We start from the raw sequence: 17380 nt of genomic DNA on the forward strand, positions 1-17380 counted from the left end.
AGACCAGACCAGGTGGGGGCTTGCAGGCCACCATAAAGAATTCAGGTGTCACTTCAGGCGCCGTGGGAACCACTGGAGCATTTAAGGCTGAGCAGGAGCATGAGTTAAGTTTGCAAACCCTTGGGCCATTAGTTCTGCAGAAATGACTATGGCTGTTCTGTGGACACAGACGTCTCAGGAAGATGTTACAGTAACCAGGGTGGAGGACGATGGTGGTAGCAATGGGGAGGAGCCCTCTGGGGTAGATTCTGAAGGTAGAGCAGAATAGAAGCGGGGTCGGTGGGGAGGGAGAGAGGAATCAGGGATGATTGAAGTCTTCAGCTTGAGCGGATTATTGATACCAGGAAGCCGTGGGGAGACTAGGTCCGGGAGGGGTGGGTTGTGGGAGAGAGGGACCAAAACACTACTCATTTATTAGACCTGTACTGGGTGCCTTTTGTGTGCCCTCTAAAAACCGGGGACACCCAGTGCACAGATCGGACAGAAAACACAATCTGTGTTTCCATGGAACTAGAGCCGTCTTCAGAGTGGAAGACAATAATATTAAGTAATGTACGTAATATGTGAAGATAATGCATGCTCTAAAGAAAGAACAAAGCAGGAAGGGAGAAAGGGAATTGGCAGAGAGTTCACATTGTAAGGAAGGTGGTCGGGGATGGCTTTAGCGAGGTGGTGATGTTTGAGTCAAGTCCTGAAGGAACAGAGAGGGGCGAAAGATATGGATGTACAGGAGCGGAATGTTCCAGCAGAGGGAACTGTAAAGCCGCAGTGAGCCTGGTTTGCTCGAGGAGCAGAGAGAACAATGTGGAGACAGCAGGTATCAGATGAGAAAAGTCAGGGGTGGCATGGAGAGCAGTGCTCTCAAGCCTTTGAAGGCCACTGTTATGGCTTTAGCTTTTCTATCGAGTGGCTGGGAAGCAGCTACGAGGGCTCTGAGCAGTGACCTGGTCTGAGCTGCGTTTTTAACTGTAGCCTGTGACTCACCTGCTGAGGAGAGGCCAAAGAGGGGCAAGAGCGGAACCAGGGAGTCAGCGGTGTGAAGCCAGGCACGAGATCTCAGGGACTTGTACCTGTGTGGCCATGTGAGCAGGCGGGACGAGGACAGGGATGCATCGGCTGGCTCTGATGACCCACTCGTTTTAAATCAGATAGGCCTTTCCTCGTGAGAAAGGATTTCTAGGCATCATACCAGGTTTTTATTTGAAATCATTATAATAGCATCAATTCAATAGCAGCTGTTTCTAGGTTAAAACTCGCTCTGACAGTATCAGTGTAAGTTTCTTCATCATGACCTGTTGTGACTCCACGTCCATTTTAGTGTAAAATATGCAACTTCTTTGTGAGTAACGGAAAACGAATGAACTGTGTTTCTTTTCAGTTATATGACGGGGATAGTGAAAATGCCAACTTGGCTGGAACATTTTGCGGTTCCACCATACCTGCTCCCTTTATTTCTTCTGGTAACTTCCTGACGGTTCAGTTTGTCAGTGACGCAACTTTAGAAAGGGAAGGATTTAATGCTACGTACACCCTTGTGGACAGTGAGTAAATGGAGACATTTTTGTGTTTTATGAAATGTGTATTAATGCACTAAAAAATAACACCATGCTTCTATCTCAACTCAATGTTAATTACTAAACTCAGTGTTAATTCCAATCTAAACTCAATGTCACTTACTAAATACCATGTTAATTACTCTGTTTAATTGGTGATACAAATTTGGTACGATCCTTTTTTTAAAGATTTTTATTTATTTAAGAGAGAGAGAGAAGGGGCATGAGCAGGTGGGGGGGAGGGCAGAGAAAGAGGGGGAAGCCGACTCCCCTACCCCCCCCCAGCCCTGAGCAGGGAGCGCGACATGGGACTTGATCCCAGGACCCCGGGATCATGACCTGAGCCGAAGGCAGACACTTAACCAACTGAGCCACCCAGGCGCCCCTAAATTTGGTATGATTTTTAGTGAAGAATACCCTACCTTCTTCATAGAATGATGTAACTACAGTTCTTTGGGCTGGAAGGGTAGGGAAGGCTGAATTTTAAACATTGTGTGTTATGTGGACATATGAGTAAAATTTGCCTTATAAGCTGTTCTCTTTTTCCAGTGCCTTGTGGTGGGACGTATAATGCAACTTGGACCCCGCAGAGTGTTTCATCACCCAATTCATCAAACTCAGAAATCCTATTTTCCACGTGTACTTGGGTCCTCGAAGCTCCCCCACATCAGCAGGTCAAGATAACAGTGTGGACCCTGCGGCTGCTCTCCCAAGACTGTGACCGGAATTACTTCGAGTTTCAGGACTCGCCTGAGGTAACAATCAGAGGATGCAGGACAGTCCCATCTAATGATCTTGTTCACCAGTATTTGCAAAACACTTGAAATAATGAGGGCATAATTAAATAGATTCTCAAACTTACCTCCAGCTTAACATATCCAAAACATACATATACAGCCCTATACAAAACCCTCTATTCCGGCATTAAGAAACCTTCACTTGGTCTTGTAGGTGGGGAGCTCTCAAACTTCCTTGTGCACAAGAAACATCTGGGTGTCTAGATAAAAGTGCATCCGCCAGGGCCCCACCCTGCGATACTGAGTTCCCCACATGGCACCTATTCATCTAAATTTTTGATGAACAACTTCAGTGTTCTGCCACTGAAGGACCAAGGCTCCTGCAGTTGAGGGCGGGGGGGGGGGGGTCTGTGGATAGGAGGAACTGAAGGGGTCAGCGTGGGACACAGGGAAATCAGTTACGAGGCCATTTGGCACCAGTCCGGTGGGACTATATTCATGGTCATGTAAGAGAGAAAAAAAGAGAAAGCTGTTTTGATTTTACACAGAGAAAGAGAATTGCCCGTGGGCTGAGACTTTGAGGAGACAATCGGATGTAGATGCGTGATACTAACAGAAGGCCTGAAGAGCTGGGTGTCATCATTACATGGGTCAATAGCTAAATTAACACAAGTCATGAGATTCTCCACGGAGCCCGTGTAAAGTGTGGAGTCATGACTGGAGGGTGGATCCCCGGGAAAACCCCTGGGGCCCTGGATTGTCTTTCAGCAGTTTGAGGAGCAACTAATCTGCCCCCATTCATTCCCAGGACGTCATATTCAACCCCCCACAGGCTGGCAATAGCAGAGGGTCCAATCTATCCCTTCCTGAGTTTTGGGGGTCCTCCTTATTATAAATCTGGGGTCCCCTAGTTTACGCATAGATCTTGGTGGTAAAAAAATCCGGTTTGGCTGACTCCAATTGGAGAGGTCTGGGAGGAGTTGGCAGTTGGGCAGACACCATATTTGTTGAATTTTCAGAAAGCTCAGGCACTGAGACATACCCCAGGCTCCCACCGTGGCCAAGGTGTGAGATGATCCATTGGCAGTGGTTTTCAGAATGAGATTCCTATTCCCTGGTGGTACCCTTCCTAGAAGGTCTTAGAGCCAAGCAGAACAATGCCCTTTGGTTAAAGCTCTTTCAATTTCCCATTGCTTCCCAAAGCTGAGATGATGGGGATCAGAGCAGACTCCCATCTGAGTAGGGAAATGCTACTCACAGGGCACAAGGCAGCTCTGAATCATAACAACAGCTGGATGGGCCTCAAGGAAGACCTAGTATTTGTCATAAATGAATAATGTCCTTTGAATGAATAAAGGAAAGAGCAGAGGGTTTCAGCGTGGGTAGGTTGGGAGGAAAGATGGGAAATTGACTGATAACTGGGAGAAACTGGAACTCTCCAGGTGTCCGAGAGTAGGAGGAGAAGATACAGTTGGAAGTTCATGTGAGGATCATGTGTTGGAGGCATGATTGCTGATGAACAGCTGGCATAGGCAACCACAGAGAGTGGAGGTGAAAGTCATTGGCAGTAAGGAATGCAGATTAGGGTTTAGTGGATCATCTATAAAAACATCGAAACCTCCGAGGGTTGAGAAAGGAAGCGGGGTGCCGGGGATGATGACGAGCTAAGACCCGAGTCTTTAATGAAGGAAAGTCACCAGAGGGAAAGTGGGAATGGTGAGAAGGGTCAGAGGAATCTTAGGCCAGACATAGAGACCCTCAAGGAAAACTGGCTTTGATGCAAGGCTAGGTACTGCAGGGAGCGACCTGCGGAACCCCTCCACCCCTCAGCCCCCCACCGCTATTCCTACTCAAGGAATTGTGGACTATGGGACAAGAATGGCCTCCACCAGGAGGCTGCAGGAGACCCAAACTTCACTCAAGGCCCCAAAGTGGAAAGGCTATGTACAGATGTATACCGTGGCGGTTAACGCTGCAGTGGAAGTTCAGAGGAGGCTGCAGGCCAGGTTAGGGAAGGACCAGCAGCAGGAGGCTGGGGGGCGGGGGGCAGAAACAGACATCAGCAACAGGAGCTCGCAAGCACGGGTGGGAAGTGGGCCTGTCAGTAGGCGCCCACGAGTGAAAGACAGCAAATGTCTTACCTTTGGTGCCGGTGGTTTTTAAGCAAGGCTGGGTAGGCGCTGGACCCCATTACCTTATTATCTTGAGAGGTCAGGAGGGCTGCCCAGGTTTCGCAAAGGGGAAACGGGTACCTCATTGCAGGGAGGGGCTGCCTTGGGGGATTCCCAGTGTTGCCAAAGTCCTGTTAGATGAGCTCAGGGGTGGGGAGTGCTGGGAGCCCTGCCGAGTTAGGCTTCTGGGGTTCAGGACTATAGGGAGACCCAGTGGAACTGTATTGAGCTCAGTTCATCTCAGCCTGGATGTGCTCAGAGCAACTGCACAGGCCTTTGGCTGTGAAGCCGCCTGAGGGGGAAAGGGTCTCATCCGCACACTGTGTCTGTCTCCTGGTTTCAGCAGAAACTTGGCCTTGCCCTCCAGCCCCTTGGGGAGTGTGAGACGTTTGTGCATTCCAAGCCCTGGTTGCTGGGGGCTTCGAACACTGTAACCAGTTTCCATGGCTGAATTTTTTTTAAAGATTTTATTTATTTATTTATTTGAGAGAAGAGAGAGAGAGAGAGTGCACAAGTGGGGGGAGGGGCAGAGGGAGAGTGGGGGGGGGCAGAGGGAGAAGGAGTAGCAGACTCCCCGCTGAGCAGAGAGCCCAAAGCAGGGCTCGATCCCAGGACCCTAGATCCTGACCTGAGCCAGAGGCGGGCGTTTAACCGACTGAGCCACCCAAGCGTCCCCCCATGGCTGAATATTTAAGCCATACTTTTATATGCAGTTTAGTTTCCACTACGGCCTCTTCTCTTTTGAGACCAAATCTAGTGTGATATGGCTTCCATTTCATTTCAGAGTCACTCAAATCCAGGGCTTCTGGTCTGTGGCAGAAATGCTTCGGCGGCGCCAACGTTCTATTCTTCTGGGAGCACGGCCATTGTCATCTTCAAATCCGAAGTCCTCAGCGGAAACTCTAGAGTGGGTTTTACCTATCAGATTGCAGGTGAGCCCTGAAAGCGTCACCATTCCTGCCAGAATCCGCTCCCGTGAGGGGGCCTGTTAACATGAACCACACCCACAGTGAGGTAAGAATTTTAACTAGAAGCCAGGCCCACTTGAGCAAATTACTAAAGCTGGTTTCTGAAGAGGTAAAGTGACTATGATACTAATTTAAATGTTTAGAATACCAGCATATTCTTCAAAGTTCAGGGAGCTAATTTAAGTATATACCCGTTGCCTTATTAATTATCCGCTTGACTGCATATGGAACTCACTGTACCTTAGGAAGTTATTTTGTAAAAACCAAGAAGTCCTGAAAGTGTTATTTGATTATGATTACAGCTAAGAAGTTTATTTCTAGAAGACATTATTTGATGTTCATCTCCAGCTTGATTAAAACCAAAGCTGCCTTTGATTAAAACAAACAAACAGAAATATTTGGGATGGTTTTACCTATTTTTTACCCAAAATGATACAGAACAGCAATTTACCAATTCTATCAGAACAAGTAATTCCTCCGAGGATGTAAATGGAAATCCTCAGACAAAAGTCTGTCTTGGATGCAGAGACTTTGTGCCTTTAAGAGTCTAGATGTCAGCCCACTCCACCTCAGTGTGATCAGAACAGTGCAGAGAATGCTAGAACATACCTCTTCAAAGGAGAAGGCTCACGTTTCATATTTCCCGTGGGGAAATATGTTTTATGTTAAGGAGACACTGAATTACATTTGCTCTCTGTGCCATAACTTACTTCCTCTGACCTCACTTATCTCAAAGGGAAGTGAAAGGGCTGGTATTAGCTTTTTTCTGAAGTTTGTTTAAATTTAATCATCTTTTTGAATTCTTTCCGTCAGGTTGAAAGAGCATGAAATATTGGGATGCATACATTAATTGTGAAATTTTTTTCCCCTAAGGTTGCAACAGAGACTATAACAAGGCATTTGGCAATCTGAAGAGCCCTGGATGGCCAGATAATTACGACAATAACTTGGATTGCACTGTTATCCTCACAGCCCCACAGAACCATACTATTTCCCTCTTTTTTCATTCGTTTGGCATCGAGGACTCAAGTGAATGCACGCACGATTTCTTGGAGGTAACATAGTTTGGATATCATATAAATGAACTGTATAAGGGGCGCCTGGGTGGCTCCATCAGTTAAGGTCTGCCTTGGGCTCAGGTCATGATCCCGGTGTTCTGGGATCCAGCTCCATGTGGAGCTCCCTGCTCGGCGGGAAGCCTGCTTCTCCCTCTCCCTCTGCTCCTCCCCCCTGCTAGTGATCTCTCTCTCTCTCTCTCTCATGCTCTCTCTCTTTCAAATAAATAAATAATTTAAAAAAATAAATAGATGAACTATTTAAAAGATGGATCACGGAAGATTTTTCACCTCTGTCTCTGCTACTTCTAATCATGGATCCCTTACTTGTTCATAATTTGTTCATTATTTTTTCATGCCATAAATATTTACCAAGCATCTTCCAGGTCCAGGCACTGGAAATGCAATAGGGAACAAGACATAGTCAGGGCCCTCCCAGGAGGCTCACAGTCCATAAGAAAGACAGGAAATAGTATGCACACTACAGAGTCAGCATGATTAGAAGCACCTAATTCAGTTTTGGGGACAGAGAAGCGTCCCAAAGGAGGTGATGTGTGGGTTCAGAGAGAACCATCCAGGGCCCTGGAAGAAGCAGAACCAAGCTCTGGGAGCACTTGCACCTCTGTGAGTCTCCAGCCCCACCACAAGAGCCCCTTCTGCGTCCTTTGTGCTCTGTACCACCTACACTGTGTAAGCAAAAACTATACTGTCGCTCACAGGAGGGTGTTCTGAATGAGCCCATAACTGAGGCAGACGCCGTGTGGAGCGCAGTGCCTGTATTTTACCATGAAAACCCCAGAGCTCACTTGCGTGTCCTTTGCAAACTCTTTTGGAAATGTATTCATTCTTAGGCAGTAAACTGCAATGTCACTGGAGACAGTGTCACCAAAGATGCTGAATTTCTCTGTGGATGAAATTTGAATGTAAACCTTACCGGACGCGCTCTGGATGAGCTTTGTACACAAGAGTACACGTACACAAGAGTCCTCAGTACGTGGTTCAAAACTTCCTATCCAGTACGCAAAGACAGGAAACCACAAGTCAGGCCCGTAAAGTGCAGCCCCGTCTGGTTTTTGGTAGGAGGACTGGCATGGTTTACTGGCAGCCCTATGCGCAAAACTCACCCCTCCATTCACGTTAACTATGCCAGGAACAGAAATTTCTCGGTGAGGACTGTGACCGTGTTGCTACCACACAAAAGCCAAGTCCTGGATCACATTTGGAATCCGTGTTTGTTTTTCGTGCCTTCGCCTCCCTTTTCAGGGTCCTCTAATGGCTCAGAGATGTTTATTGGTCTTGTTGATCCGTTCTTCCTGTGCCCAGAAAAATGGGGAGGATGCTAGCTGGAAATGATACCCCACTTCTCCTCTCAGAGCAGAGCTTTCTAAAACAGGATCCAGGGGAAAGAGGGGGAGCGGGTATGGCCCTCCAGTGTTCCTGAATATGGTGGCCATCTCTGTCGGCGGGTGGCTCACTGCCTGCTCCATCCACCGCAAAGCCACTTAGAAGAGTAAGCCAAAAAGCACCAGAAAGGCACTGTTGTCTCCCACTGCTACTCCATCAACCTAAAAAGCATCTCACTCTAGGTCAACACCACCCAGTTAGACTAGCCATGGTGCCTCTGAAGAACCTCTCTGACTCAAGACAACCAGCAATTAACCAAACGTTAAACGATGAAATTATAAAGGGAACGGAGGAACATCCAAGAATTTGAATACATGTGTCAATAAAATCATCATTCATACATGTTGAGCCGGTTCCAGCTCTACGTTGTCTGGATAACATTTCTTTAATACTCCTCAAGAGTCCTCCTCAGAGGGCTGAGAGTGCGCAGAAGTTGGCTGAGTTCACTGCGGTTACCCGTACTTACCCACTGACTCATTTCCTGTTTTTATATGCGTCTACTCTAAGCAATGAATTAAAAAAAAATCTATTCAGCTTCAGACTGTGTTTTTAAGATTACGTAACAGTCCGTTTCATAGATTTATTGAGTTCTGTCCTTTTCCCATCCCAAAATCCCTTTGGTTGTGAACTTTATTATACTTTGCACATTGCTTTTTTTTTTTCATAGCCCCTTCTTAGCCAGTGTATGGGGAAAAAAAAAACACACACGGTATAATGAATAAAGCATAATAGAAGTGACTGGAAACGGAGGAGGCAATATCCCCTCCAATCTTTTTGAAAATCACAGATAGTTCTGAATTCAAACACAAATGGTTTTTGATTTACAAATTGGATGTTTCTGTCCTTTGCAAGAGAACGTGACTTCTGGGTGTATTTTCAGAAAACCCTTCATTCTTAAGCACATAAAAAGACAAAGCTTTTCCCAAAGAGGTTGTCATTCAGATTCTCATATGTCAATGGGTAGCAATGAAAAACCAGAGAAGAAAGGATAATATGCTTAGGTATAGTAATTAATGGCTCCCTTTTCCAGGTAAGAAATGGAAGTGACAGCAGTTCACCATTACTTGGCACGTACTGTGGAACTCTGCTGCCAAATCCCATCTTCTCTCAAAACAATCAACTATACCTACGGTTTAAGAGTGACAGGGTGACTTCCAGCCATGGGTATGAAATTCTCTGGACCTCATCACCCTCTGGTAAGACACTTGCACATTATAAGGGAAATTGATGTAGGTGAGAAAAACCCAGGGGGTCTAATAAGAAAAGATAAATAAAAGTGACCATACCAGGATGCCTGGGGGCTCAGTCGGTTAAGTGTCTGCCTTCAGCTCAGGTCATGATCCAGGGTCCTGGGATCGAGCCCCGCATCGGGCTCCCTGCTCAGTGGGAAGCCTGCTTTTCCCTCACATATAGATAAATATATCTAGTAACATGTGGAAATATAGGAGTGCATACATATGTACATATGAAGCATAGATAAGATACAGATTTTAAAATTTTTTATAATTTCTGATTTTGTTGTATTTTTTTAAAAAACCGCATGTGTACCCAGAGCCAAGGCACTAACACATACTTGGCTATAAATAAGCACCTTCTCCTCTTGCAGCGCCTGTCATTTCTTCACAGTCCTGGAGGCTAATTGCTTTTTTTCAGGGCAGTAAGTAACTTCCTGAGTGTTTGTTTGGTAGTTTATCAAATAACTGAAGGAAATTTAAGTCATGTCAATATATTTAACTCAAGAGAGGAGGACTATCTTTAGGAGATGTCCCATTTAGGTATTTAGAAATATCTAAAAACTTTCCAAGTAAGAATGATAACAATGACTTATTTTCAGTAGACTGAGGGACAAGAAATAATTTAAATCTTGGCAGCTAAAGATGCTTGCAGACGATCTCCAAAGCCCTGATTTTACAGAGGAGGATATAAAACACGAGGTTAATGAATTTTCCAGAATGCACTGCTAGATTGTGGTAGAAGCAACACTATACCTCCAGGGGTCAGACACCCAGCTCAGCACCTTTTAATACTACTGTGCAGTGTGGTTTCTTCCTGTGCGTAGCAGGATATCTGGGTCCCCAGGGTATCCGGTCTAAATCATGACAGCGTTCATACGCAAATTAACACTAATACTCACGGAACTCTGGCAGACAGTCAATCTTGGCACTGTGTTATAAGCTTGGGAAAGTCACTTACACAATAAAATAATTCTTGTCGAAACCTACAATGACACACTCTTTGGGTTTAGCCCTGGAATTTCACTTTTAATTTGACTTCACTCCCATCACCATCATCCACTGAGGGCATATGGAGGGCCCACCCTACACTGTCAAAAGTACACAACGACTTTAATTACTCTCTCCTATAGCTACTCTACCAGGTTCTTGGTTTTCCCATTGTGTTCTCAACCCACTGTTTTCAAAGAAGTGTCCTGGAAGGAGTGGCCCCCATGTCACGAGATGCAGGGAGCAGAACCTATGGGGGAAGGAGGGGGCGGGGGGTGGGAGGAGGTCGTGGTGAGGGGTGGGCGGGATATAGCCCACAAAAAGAGCAGGAAAGGGGTTTCTGCCTCCTCTATTCTTGCCGAGGGTCTCAGCATTTTGAGAAAATAGCCACCATCTTATTTCTTCACACGGGGATGGTTTCCACTTTGTTCAGTCAAACGTCCTGCGTTGGTTTCCTTGCAGGCTGTGGTGGGACTCTTTATGGAGACAGTGGCTCCTTCACCAGCCCCGGCTATCCAGGCACTTACCCAAACAACACTCACTGCGAATGGGCCATCATTGCACCTGCTGGCAGACCTGTCACCATCAGCTTCTACTTTATCAGCATTGATGATCCCGGAGACTGTGTCCAGAACTACCTCATCCTCTACAGTGGACCGGATGCTAATTCTCCATCCTCTGGACCATATTGTGGGGCAGTGAGTAAAACGAACATTTTAAAATTTCCATTTATTATTTTTAAATAATAACAGTATATACTTCTAAAGGCAGACGCATGCAAAGTACAAAGCACAAGCCTCTTACAAATTTCAGCAGCTTCCTATTTTCCTTTCTATTTGGGGAGCACGAGTGCCACCTAGTGGGCATTTCTTGGAATTACTAGTACTCGTTCCCAGACTCCAGCAGAATGGCGTGTGCGGGGGTTTCGAGGTCCAGACTTGGCAGAGCTCACTCGCACCGGCTGACTCAGAATTTCTGGGACACGGGCTGCTGTACGTTGTCTTTTAAAAGCTCCATACATGATTTCAATGTGCTGCCCAGGATTGAATACCCATATTGTTGTCTCCATGAAGGCAACTATGGACAATTTGGACACTTGGCTCCATTTCATCTACCTCTTGTTGAAAATTGCAGGAATTCTTGGAAGAAAATAAAAAGGGAGATTGAAGATGGGTCTCGTGACTAGCAGTTTGTTTTCGTAAAGTTCTGATGTCCTAGATCTTCCCATCAAGTGAGGGTTCTGACAGTGACTCAGTATTGCTTGCCTCTGCCCTCACCGTCCTCTCATTTTGTGAGCAGATGCAGGGCTTTCCAGGAAGGGAAATGTGAGCGCTGTGGAGAGCGTGTCTGTTTCCTGCTGTTCTGCTCTTTACTTAGTTGGGCTTTCTAATTAACTGGACAGGGAATTACAGCAGCTAGAAATCTAAAGATTTGTTTGGCTTTTTAAAGTTAAGATAAAATTGACATATTAATTTCAGGTGCATAACATAAATTTGGGATTTTTTTTGTGATGAGAATTTTTAAGGTCTACTCTCTCAGCAACTTTCAAATATACACTACAGTGTTACTAACTACAGTCTCCCTGCTGTACAGTACATCCCTAGGACTTAATTGTAACCGCGAGTTTGTACCTTTTGACAGACACCCTTCATCCGTTTCACCCACTCCCACCTCCCACCCCTAGCAGCCATCAATCTGTTCTCTGTATCTGAGAGTTTGGTTTTGTTTTGTTAGTTTTCACAAATAAGTGAGATCACATAGTATTTATCTTTCTAACTTATTTCACTTTAGCATAATGACTTCGAGGACCTTCCATGTTGACACAACCAGCAGGATTTCCTTCCAGATGGCTGGATAATACTCCTTTATTATTATTATTATTATTATTATTATTATTATTGTTATTATTATATGATATATATATCATATATTTATTCATTTTGTCCGTTGAGGGACACTTAAATTGCTTCTACATCTTGGCTATCATTAATAATGCTGCAGTGAACATAGGGGTACAGATATCTTTTCAAGTTGGTGTTTTTGTTTTCTTTGGATAAATTCCCAGAAGGAGAATTTCTGGGTCATATGGAAGTCCTGTTTTTAATTTTTTGAGCAACTTCCATAATGTTTTCCACAGTGGCTGCGCCAATTTACATTCCCACCAACAATGGATGAAGATTCCGTTTTCTCCACATCCTTGCCAACACTTGTTATTTCTCGTATTTTTTATAATAGCCATTCTAACAGGTAGGAAGGGATATCTCATTGTGGTTTTGATTCGCATTCTCTGATGTTTAGTGATGTTGAGCATCTTTTCATGTACTTGTTGGCCATCTGCACGTCTTCTTTGGAAAAATGTCCAGTCAGGTCCTTTGCCCATTTTTTAATTGGACTGTTTGTTTTTGCTATTGAGTTGTGTGAGTTCTTTATATATTTTGGATGTAAACACCTTATCAGATACATAACTTGCAAATATTTTCTCTCACTCGGTAGGTTGCCTTTTCATTTTGTTGATGGTTTCCTTTGCTGTACAGGAGTTTTTAGTTTGATATAGTTCCTCTTGTTTATATTTGCTTTTGTTGCCTTTGCTTTTGGTATCAAGTCCAAAAAATCATCGCCAAAACCGATGTCAAGGAGCTTACTGCCCATGTGTTCTTCTAGGAGTTTCATGGTCTCAGGTCTTTAACTCATTTTGAGTTGATTTTTGTGCGTGGCATAGTTTCATTCCTTTGTATGTGGATATCCTTGTTTCACAGTGCCATTTATTAAAGACAGAAAGGATATGAAAATAAATTCTAAAAGAATCTACAGATGTTCACGAGGGAAAGTTGTATACTTTACTGATATGATTATTTTAGTGGCAAAAATAAGTATGTGTTTCCATCAGAAAAATTAAAATTTCAGTAAGAAGTTGAATTTTTAATGATAATTTCATTGAGGTATAATATTCACAAACCATAGAATTCATCTTCTTAAAGTGTACATTCAGTAGGTTTTAGTAGATTCAGAGTTATGTAGCTCACACCACAATCAATTCTAGAACATTTCATTATCCCAAGAAGAAACTCTGTATCCTCTAGCAGTGAATCTCCATTTCCCCTCAGTCTCCCTCCCCACCACCAATATTCTTTTGTAAGGTATCTATATTAATTCTTAGCAAGATTACTTCTAGAAAAATATGCAGGGTTACTGTAAATTCTATAAAGTTTCTTTATGTAGTACTTTTTTGCTAGGCTAACATTTCCAGCAAAATGTTCAAATTTGTGAAATATATGATTTGTTACCTTTTTTTTCTTTTCAATTTTAGGACACCAACATAGCTCCCTTTACGGCATCCTCACATCGGGTCTTCATAAGATTTCATGCGGAGTATGCAGTGCATCCATCCGCGTTCCGATTAACTTGGGACAGCTAGCTGCGTCCCCTGCAGGGCCCACTGACACAATATTGGACAGAAGTCTGCCATCCTGATACGGCATTCTGCCTGGCCCACTGGGAATTACCTGAGCTTTCTCTTTCACCAAAATATGTGTGGAATCAATGTCTGTACATTTTAAAAAATATATAGAATGTAGCTACTTTAGTCTTGGCTGTGCATGTCATCCTTACTCGTAACACTTTTAAGCTGAACATTTTTTAAAATTCCTTAAAGAGTTGGAAATAATGATGGCATATGTGATGTCAATTGTCAAAAGTTCATGTTGAGATAGTATGATTTTCCCTGTGAATGTCAAATGAGGTGTAATAAACATGATTGAATGGTACATAATGATGCTGCATGAATTTGTAACTCATCACAGTTTCGTCTTTCACTAGTAGGTCTATGTAAGTTTTCAGGTTGAATTTTTACATTTTGATGAACTACGCAAATCCTTCAGAATAGGAACTCTAAAACCACGCTGCCTGAATTTGCATTCTAGCACTCCTCGTTCAGTTCTGCCTTAACTTCTCTGCGCTTTCATTTCTAGAAGTCCCACCACTGTCTACTCCTAGTTTCCCAACACAGTCTCTAGAGTCATCAATTGCTTAGCCACGCTTTTATAAAGTTTCCTGCGGCCTTTATCAAAGCAAGAGTGCCTATATTAAATATGCAAAGTTAAGTCTTAATAACAACATGGGACAAAGTGAATGAAAGAAGCTATGGAATGTGTTACTTCATCTTACTGGAATACTCAAGTGCCAGAAAAATTAATTCTGCACAGAGTACAGAGCCACATAAATAAAATATTCTCACCTTTAAAATTCCTGCTTCCTTGGGGCACCTGGGTGGCTCAGTTGGTTAAGCGTCCGACTGGCTCAGGTCATGATCTCGCGGGGCTGGGATCGAGCCCCACGTCAGGCTCCACCCTCAGCGGGGAGTCTGCTTCTCTCTCTTCCTCTGCCTCTCCCCCCTACTCGTGCTTGCGCGCTCTCTCTCTCTCTCTCAAATAAATAAATAAAATCTTTAAAAAAATAATATTCCTGCTTTCCTTAATTCTGTGTTATGGGTAGATACATCAACTTTATAGCTGACTCCCTCTGGGAAAGAATGGTGCGTGTGATGAAAGCACCATCCAACCCACAGGGTCCTGACAAGCCAGAGCAATGGAAAAAACTCAAGATGAAATTTCATAGGGGGAGATACAATATTTTGCTCTTTTACCTAAAAATGAGTCACCAAGGTACAGGAAATGGAGAAAGTTTGACTGTAACATATGAAATGACAGAAATTTCATCTGAAGGCAAGATTAATGAATGCAGCTGACAAAGAGTAAAAGAAGATTTGATCTCAGATTGTATCATTAGAGTAATGGTATCAACAAGAGTCAATTTCAGTAGAGAGATACACTTTCCTAGGAGGCATATGAGAATATCCAGGAGGTATATATACCAATTTCAAGAAAGCATAGTCAATATTATAATGTATTTTTTAAATCGGAAAACTTAAAACAGGAAAAAAATAATTTCTCCCATTCCGGAGGTTGTCTTTTCAATTTATTGTTGGTTTCCTTTGTTGTGCCGAAGCTCTTTAGTTTAATGTGATCTTACTTGTTTATTTTAGTTTTTGTTGCCTGTGCTTTTGGCGACTTAACCAAGAAATCATTGCTAAGGCTGATGTTAAGGACCTTTTCCCCTTGTATTTTCTTGTAGCATTTTTACAGTTTCAGGTTTTACATTTAAATCTTTGATCCATTTTGAGTTAATGTTTGTGAGTAGTATAAGATAGGGGTCCAGTTTCATTCTTTTGCATGTGGCTGGCTATTCCAGTTTTCCTAGTACCATTTATTGAAGAGACTGTCCTTTCCCCATCGTGTGTTTTTGATACCCTTGTCAAATACTAGCTGCCCATATACATGAGGGCTTATATCTGGGCTCTCTCTTGTGTTCCACTGATCTATGTGCCTGTTTTTATGCCAATACCATACTGTTTTGATTACGATGGCTTTGTAATCTAGCTTGAACTCAGGAAGTGTGATGCCCCCAGCTTTGCTCCTTTTTTAATCAGAATTGCTTTGGCTATGCAGAGTCTTTTCTGGTTTCAAACTAATTTGGGGATTGTTTTTGTAATTTTATGAAAAATACCATTGGAATTTTTATTGGGATTGCTTTGAATCTCTAGATCGCTTTGGGTAGCACATGTATTTTCACAATATTAAGTCTTCCAATCCAAGAACCTGTGATATCTTTCCATTTATTTGTGTCTTCTTCAATCTCTTTTATCAGTGTCTTATAGTTTTCAGTTAGTGACATTTATTCCTAAGTATTTTATCATTTTTGATGCAATTATAATTGGGATTGCTTTTTAATTTCTCTTTCAGATAGTTTGTTGTTAGTGAAGAGAAATGCGACTGATTTCTATACGTTGATTTTGTATCCTGCTGCTTTACCAAATTCATTTATTAGTTCTAATGGTTTTTTTCTTTCTTAGTGGAATCTTTAGAGTTTTTTTGATTTTAAGTTCATGTCATCTCTCACTAATAAGACCCATCTCATTTCCTCCGGTTCTGCTTTAATTTAATTCACTCATTTATACATGCTTATTTAACATTTCCAATGTGACATGCAGTAAGCACACCAAGGATAAAGTGGGGGACATGACAGCCATACATCAACTGATGTCTTCCTACTTCAAAAAATCCATTTCCTAGGGCCATCTTGTCTCGTATCCTGAGGCAAAATTCTCAATTTCCTTATCTGATGAAATTTATATTAAGCCAGCTTCCCAAATCTAATGGCTAAGTGATAACTTCCTTGCTCCCAAATTGCATCTTCATGAGGCTTCATTCTGAGCCATCACCCCTGTACAGAGCTAACAATCAACTAGTTCACACTGGTACAGACGTCCTGGTTGTTGAATACTGAGATACACCAAAATGCTGCTTTCAGGCCCTAAGTGGAATCCAAAAACTATAATGCAAAATGAATGTGTTTGAGGGGTGGGTGAGGGGAAGTCTTACTTGGAAGTTAATGGAAAATGATAGTCCACGTGGGTCTGAAGGAATACAACGGAACACAAACGTAAAGAAAAGGAAATTACTCTTGTTCACAACTGATCATTTTCTGAACGGAGAAAGTCTCATGGTCACCTTTTAAGCCCATCCCATTCCAGGTGAGAATGGGAATTCTAGACATCGATTTGAGAAGGGTAGGGTGGGGACAAGAGACAAACTCCAACACCACCTGTCCCTCCTGCCTCCCCATGATCCAGCAACCAAAAGGCTAATGCTTGGCATAGAAGGTGGCTTTACTAGGACTCCTGGTTCAGTTCTTCTGGGAATACCTATCTCTCCCTGCTTATAGTTTGGGAATCCAGGTTTGGGGAGAGCCAGCCTTCCATCTACCACCTGATCTCTCTCCCTTTTGATTCTCTGTCTCCCTAAACAACTGGACCTTAGCAGGAAGAACAGATCTCATTCCTTTTAGTTTTCAGGGTAAGTTTAGCCATAACTGGCAAGAGTCACCCTTGGGATGGCTCAGCAAGAGGCCACCACATGCTCTCTCTGGACCCAGTGGAATATTGTATTCCAGGCATTCTTGTGAAGAATGCCCTAGGGGATGGTTGGGGCCAATGACAGTTTGGGGCTGGGAGATGCCCAGGATATGAGTTCTAGTTGTCATAATTTTCTATTACATTTAACTCCATTTAATGGATGGAATTTGTTAAAAATCTGCCACCCACTTACCAAGGGAATACTAACAATATTAATTGTATTAAGAAAAATTAGAACTAATATCTATGTAACATTTACCCTATGTCAGGTGTTATTCTCATATATCACTCACTGAATTA

At 43.2% G+C, this 17380-nt stretch overlaps 1 protein-coding gene across 1 annotated transcript in view; it reads left to right on the top strand.

Annotated features, from left to right (window-relative positions):
- CUBN (cubilin) overlaps positions 1-14104 on the top strand; it is a 265132-nt gene extending 251028 nt beyond the window's left edge. The window contains exons 61-67 of the mRNA XM_027595548.2: positions 1379-1541; positions 2103-2308; positions 5246-5393; positions 6303-6484; positions 8919-9084; positions 10573-10808; positions 13418-14104. Coding sequence (XP_027451349.2) covers positions 1379-1541; positions 2103-2308; positions 5246-5393; positions 6303-6484; positions 8919-9084; positions 10573-10808; positions 13418-13525 — 1209 coding nt within the window. The 3' untranslated portion in view covers positions 13526-14104. The remainder of the gene's footprint in view (positions 1-1378; positions 1542-2102; positions 2309-5245; positions 5394-6302; positions 6485-8918; positions 9085-10572; positions 10809-13417) is intronic.
- The last annotated feature ends 3276 nt before the right edge of the window (positions 14105-17380 follow it).

This window comes from Zalophus californianus, chromosome 9, assembly GCF_009762305.2.
Source record: "Zalophus californianus isolate mZalCal1 chromosome 9, mZalCal1.pri.v2, whole genome shotgun sequence".
Classification (NCBI taxonomy): domain Eukaryota; kingdom Metazoa; phylum Chordata; class Mammalia; order Carnivora; family Otariidae; genus Zalophus; species Zalophus californianus.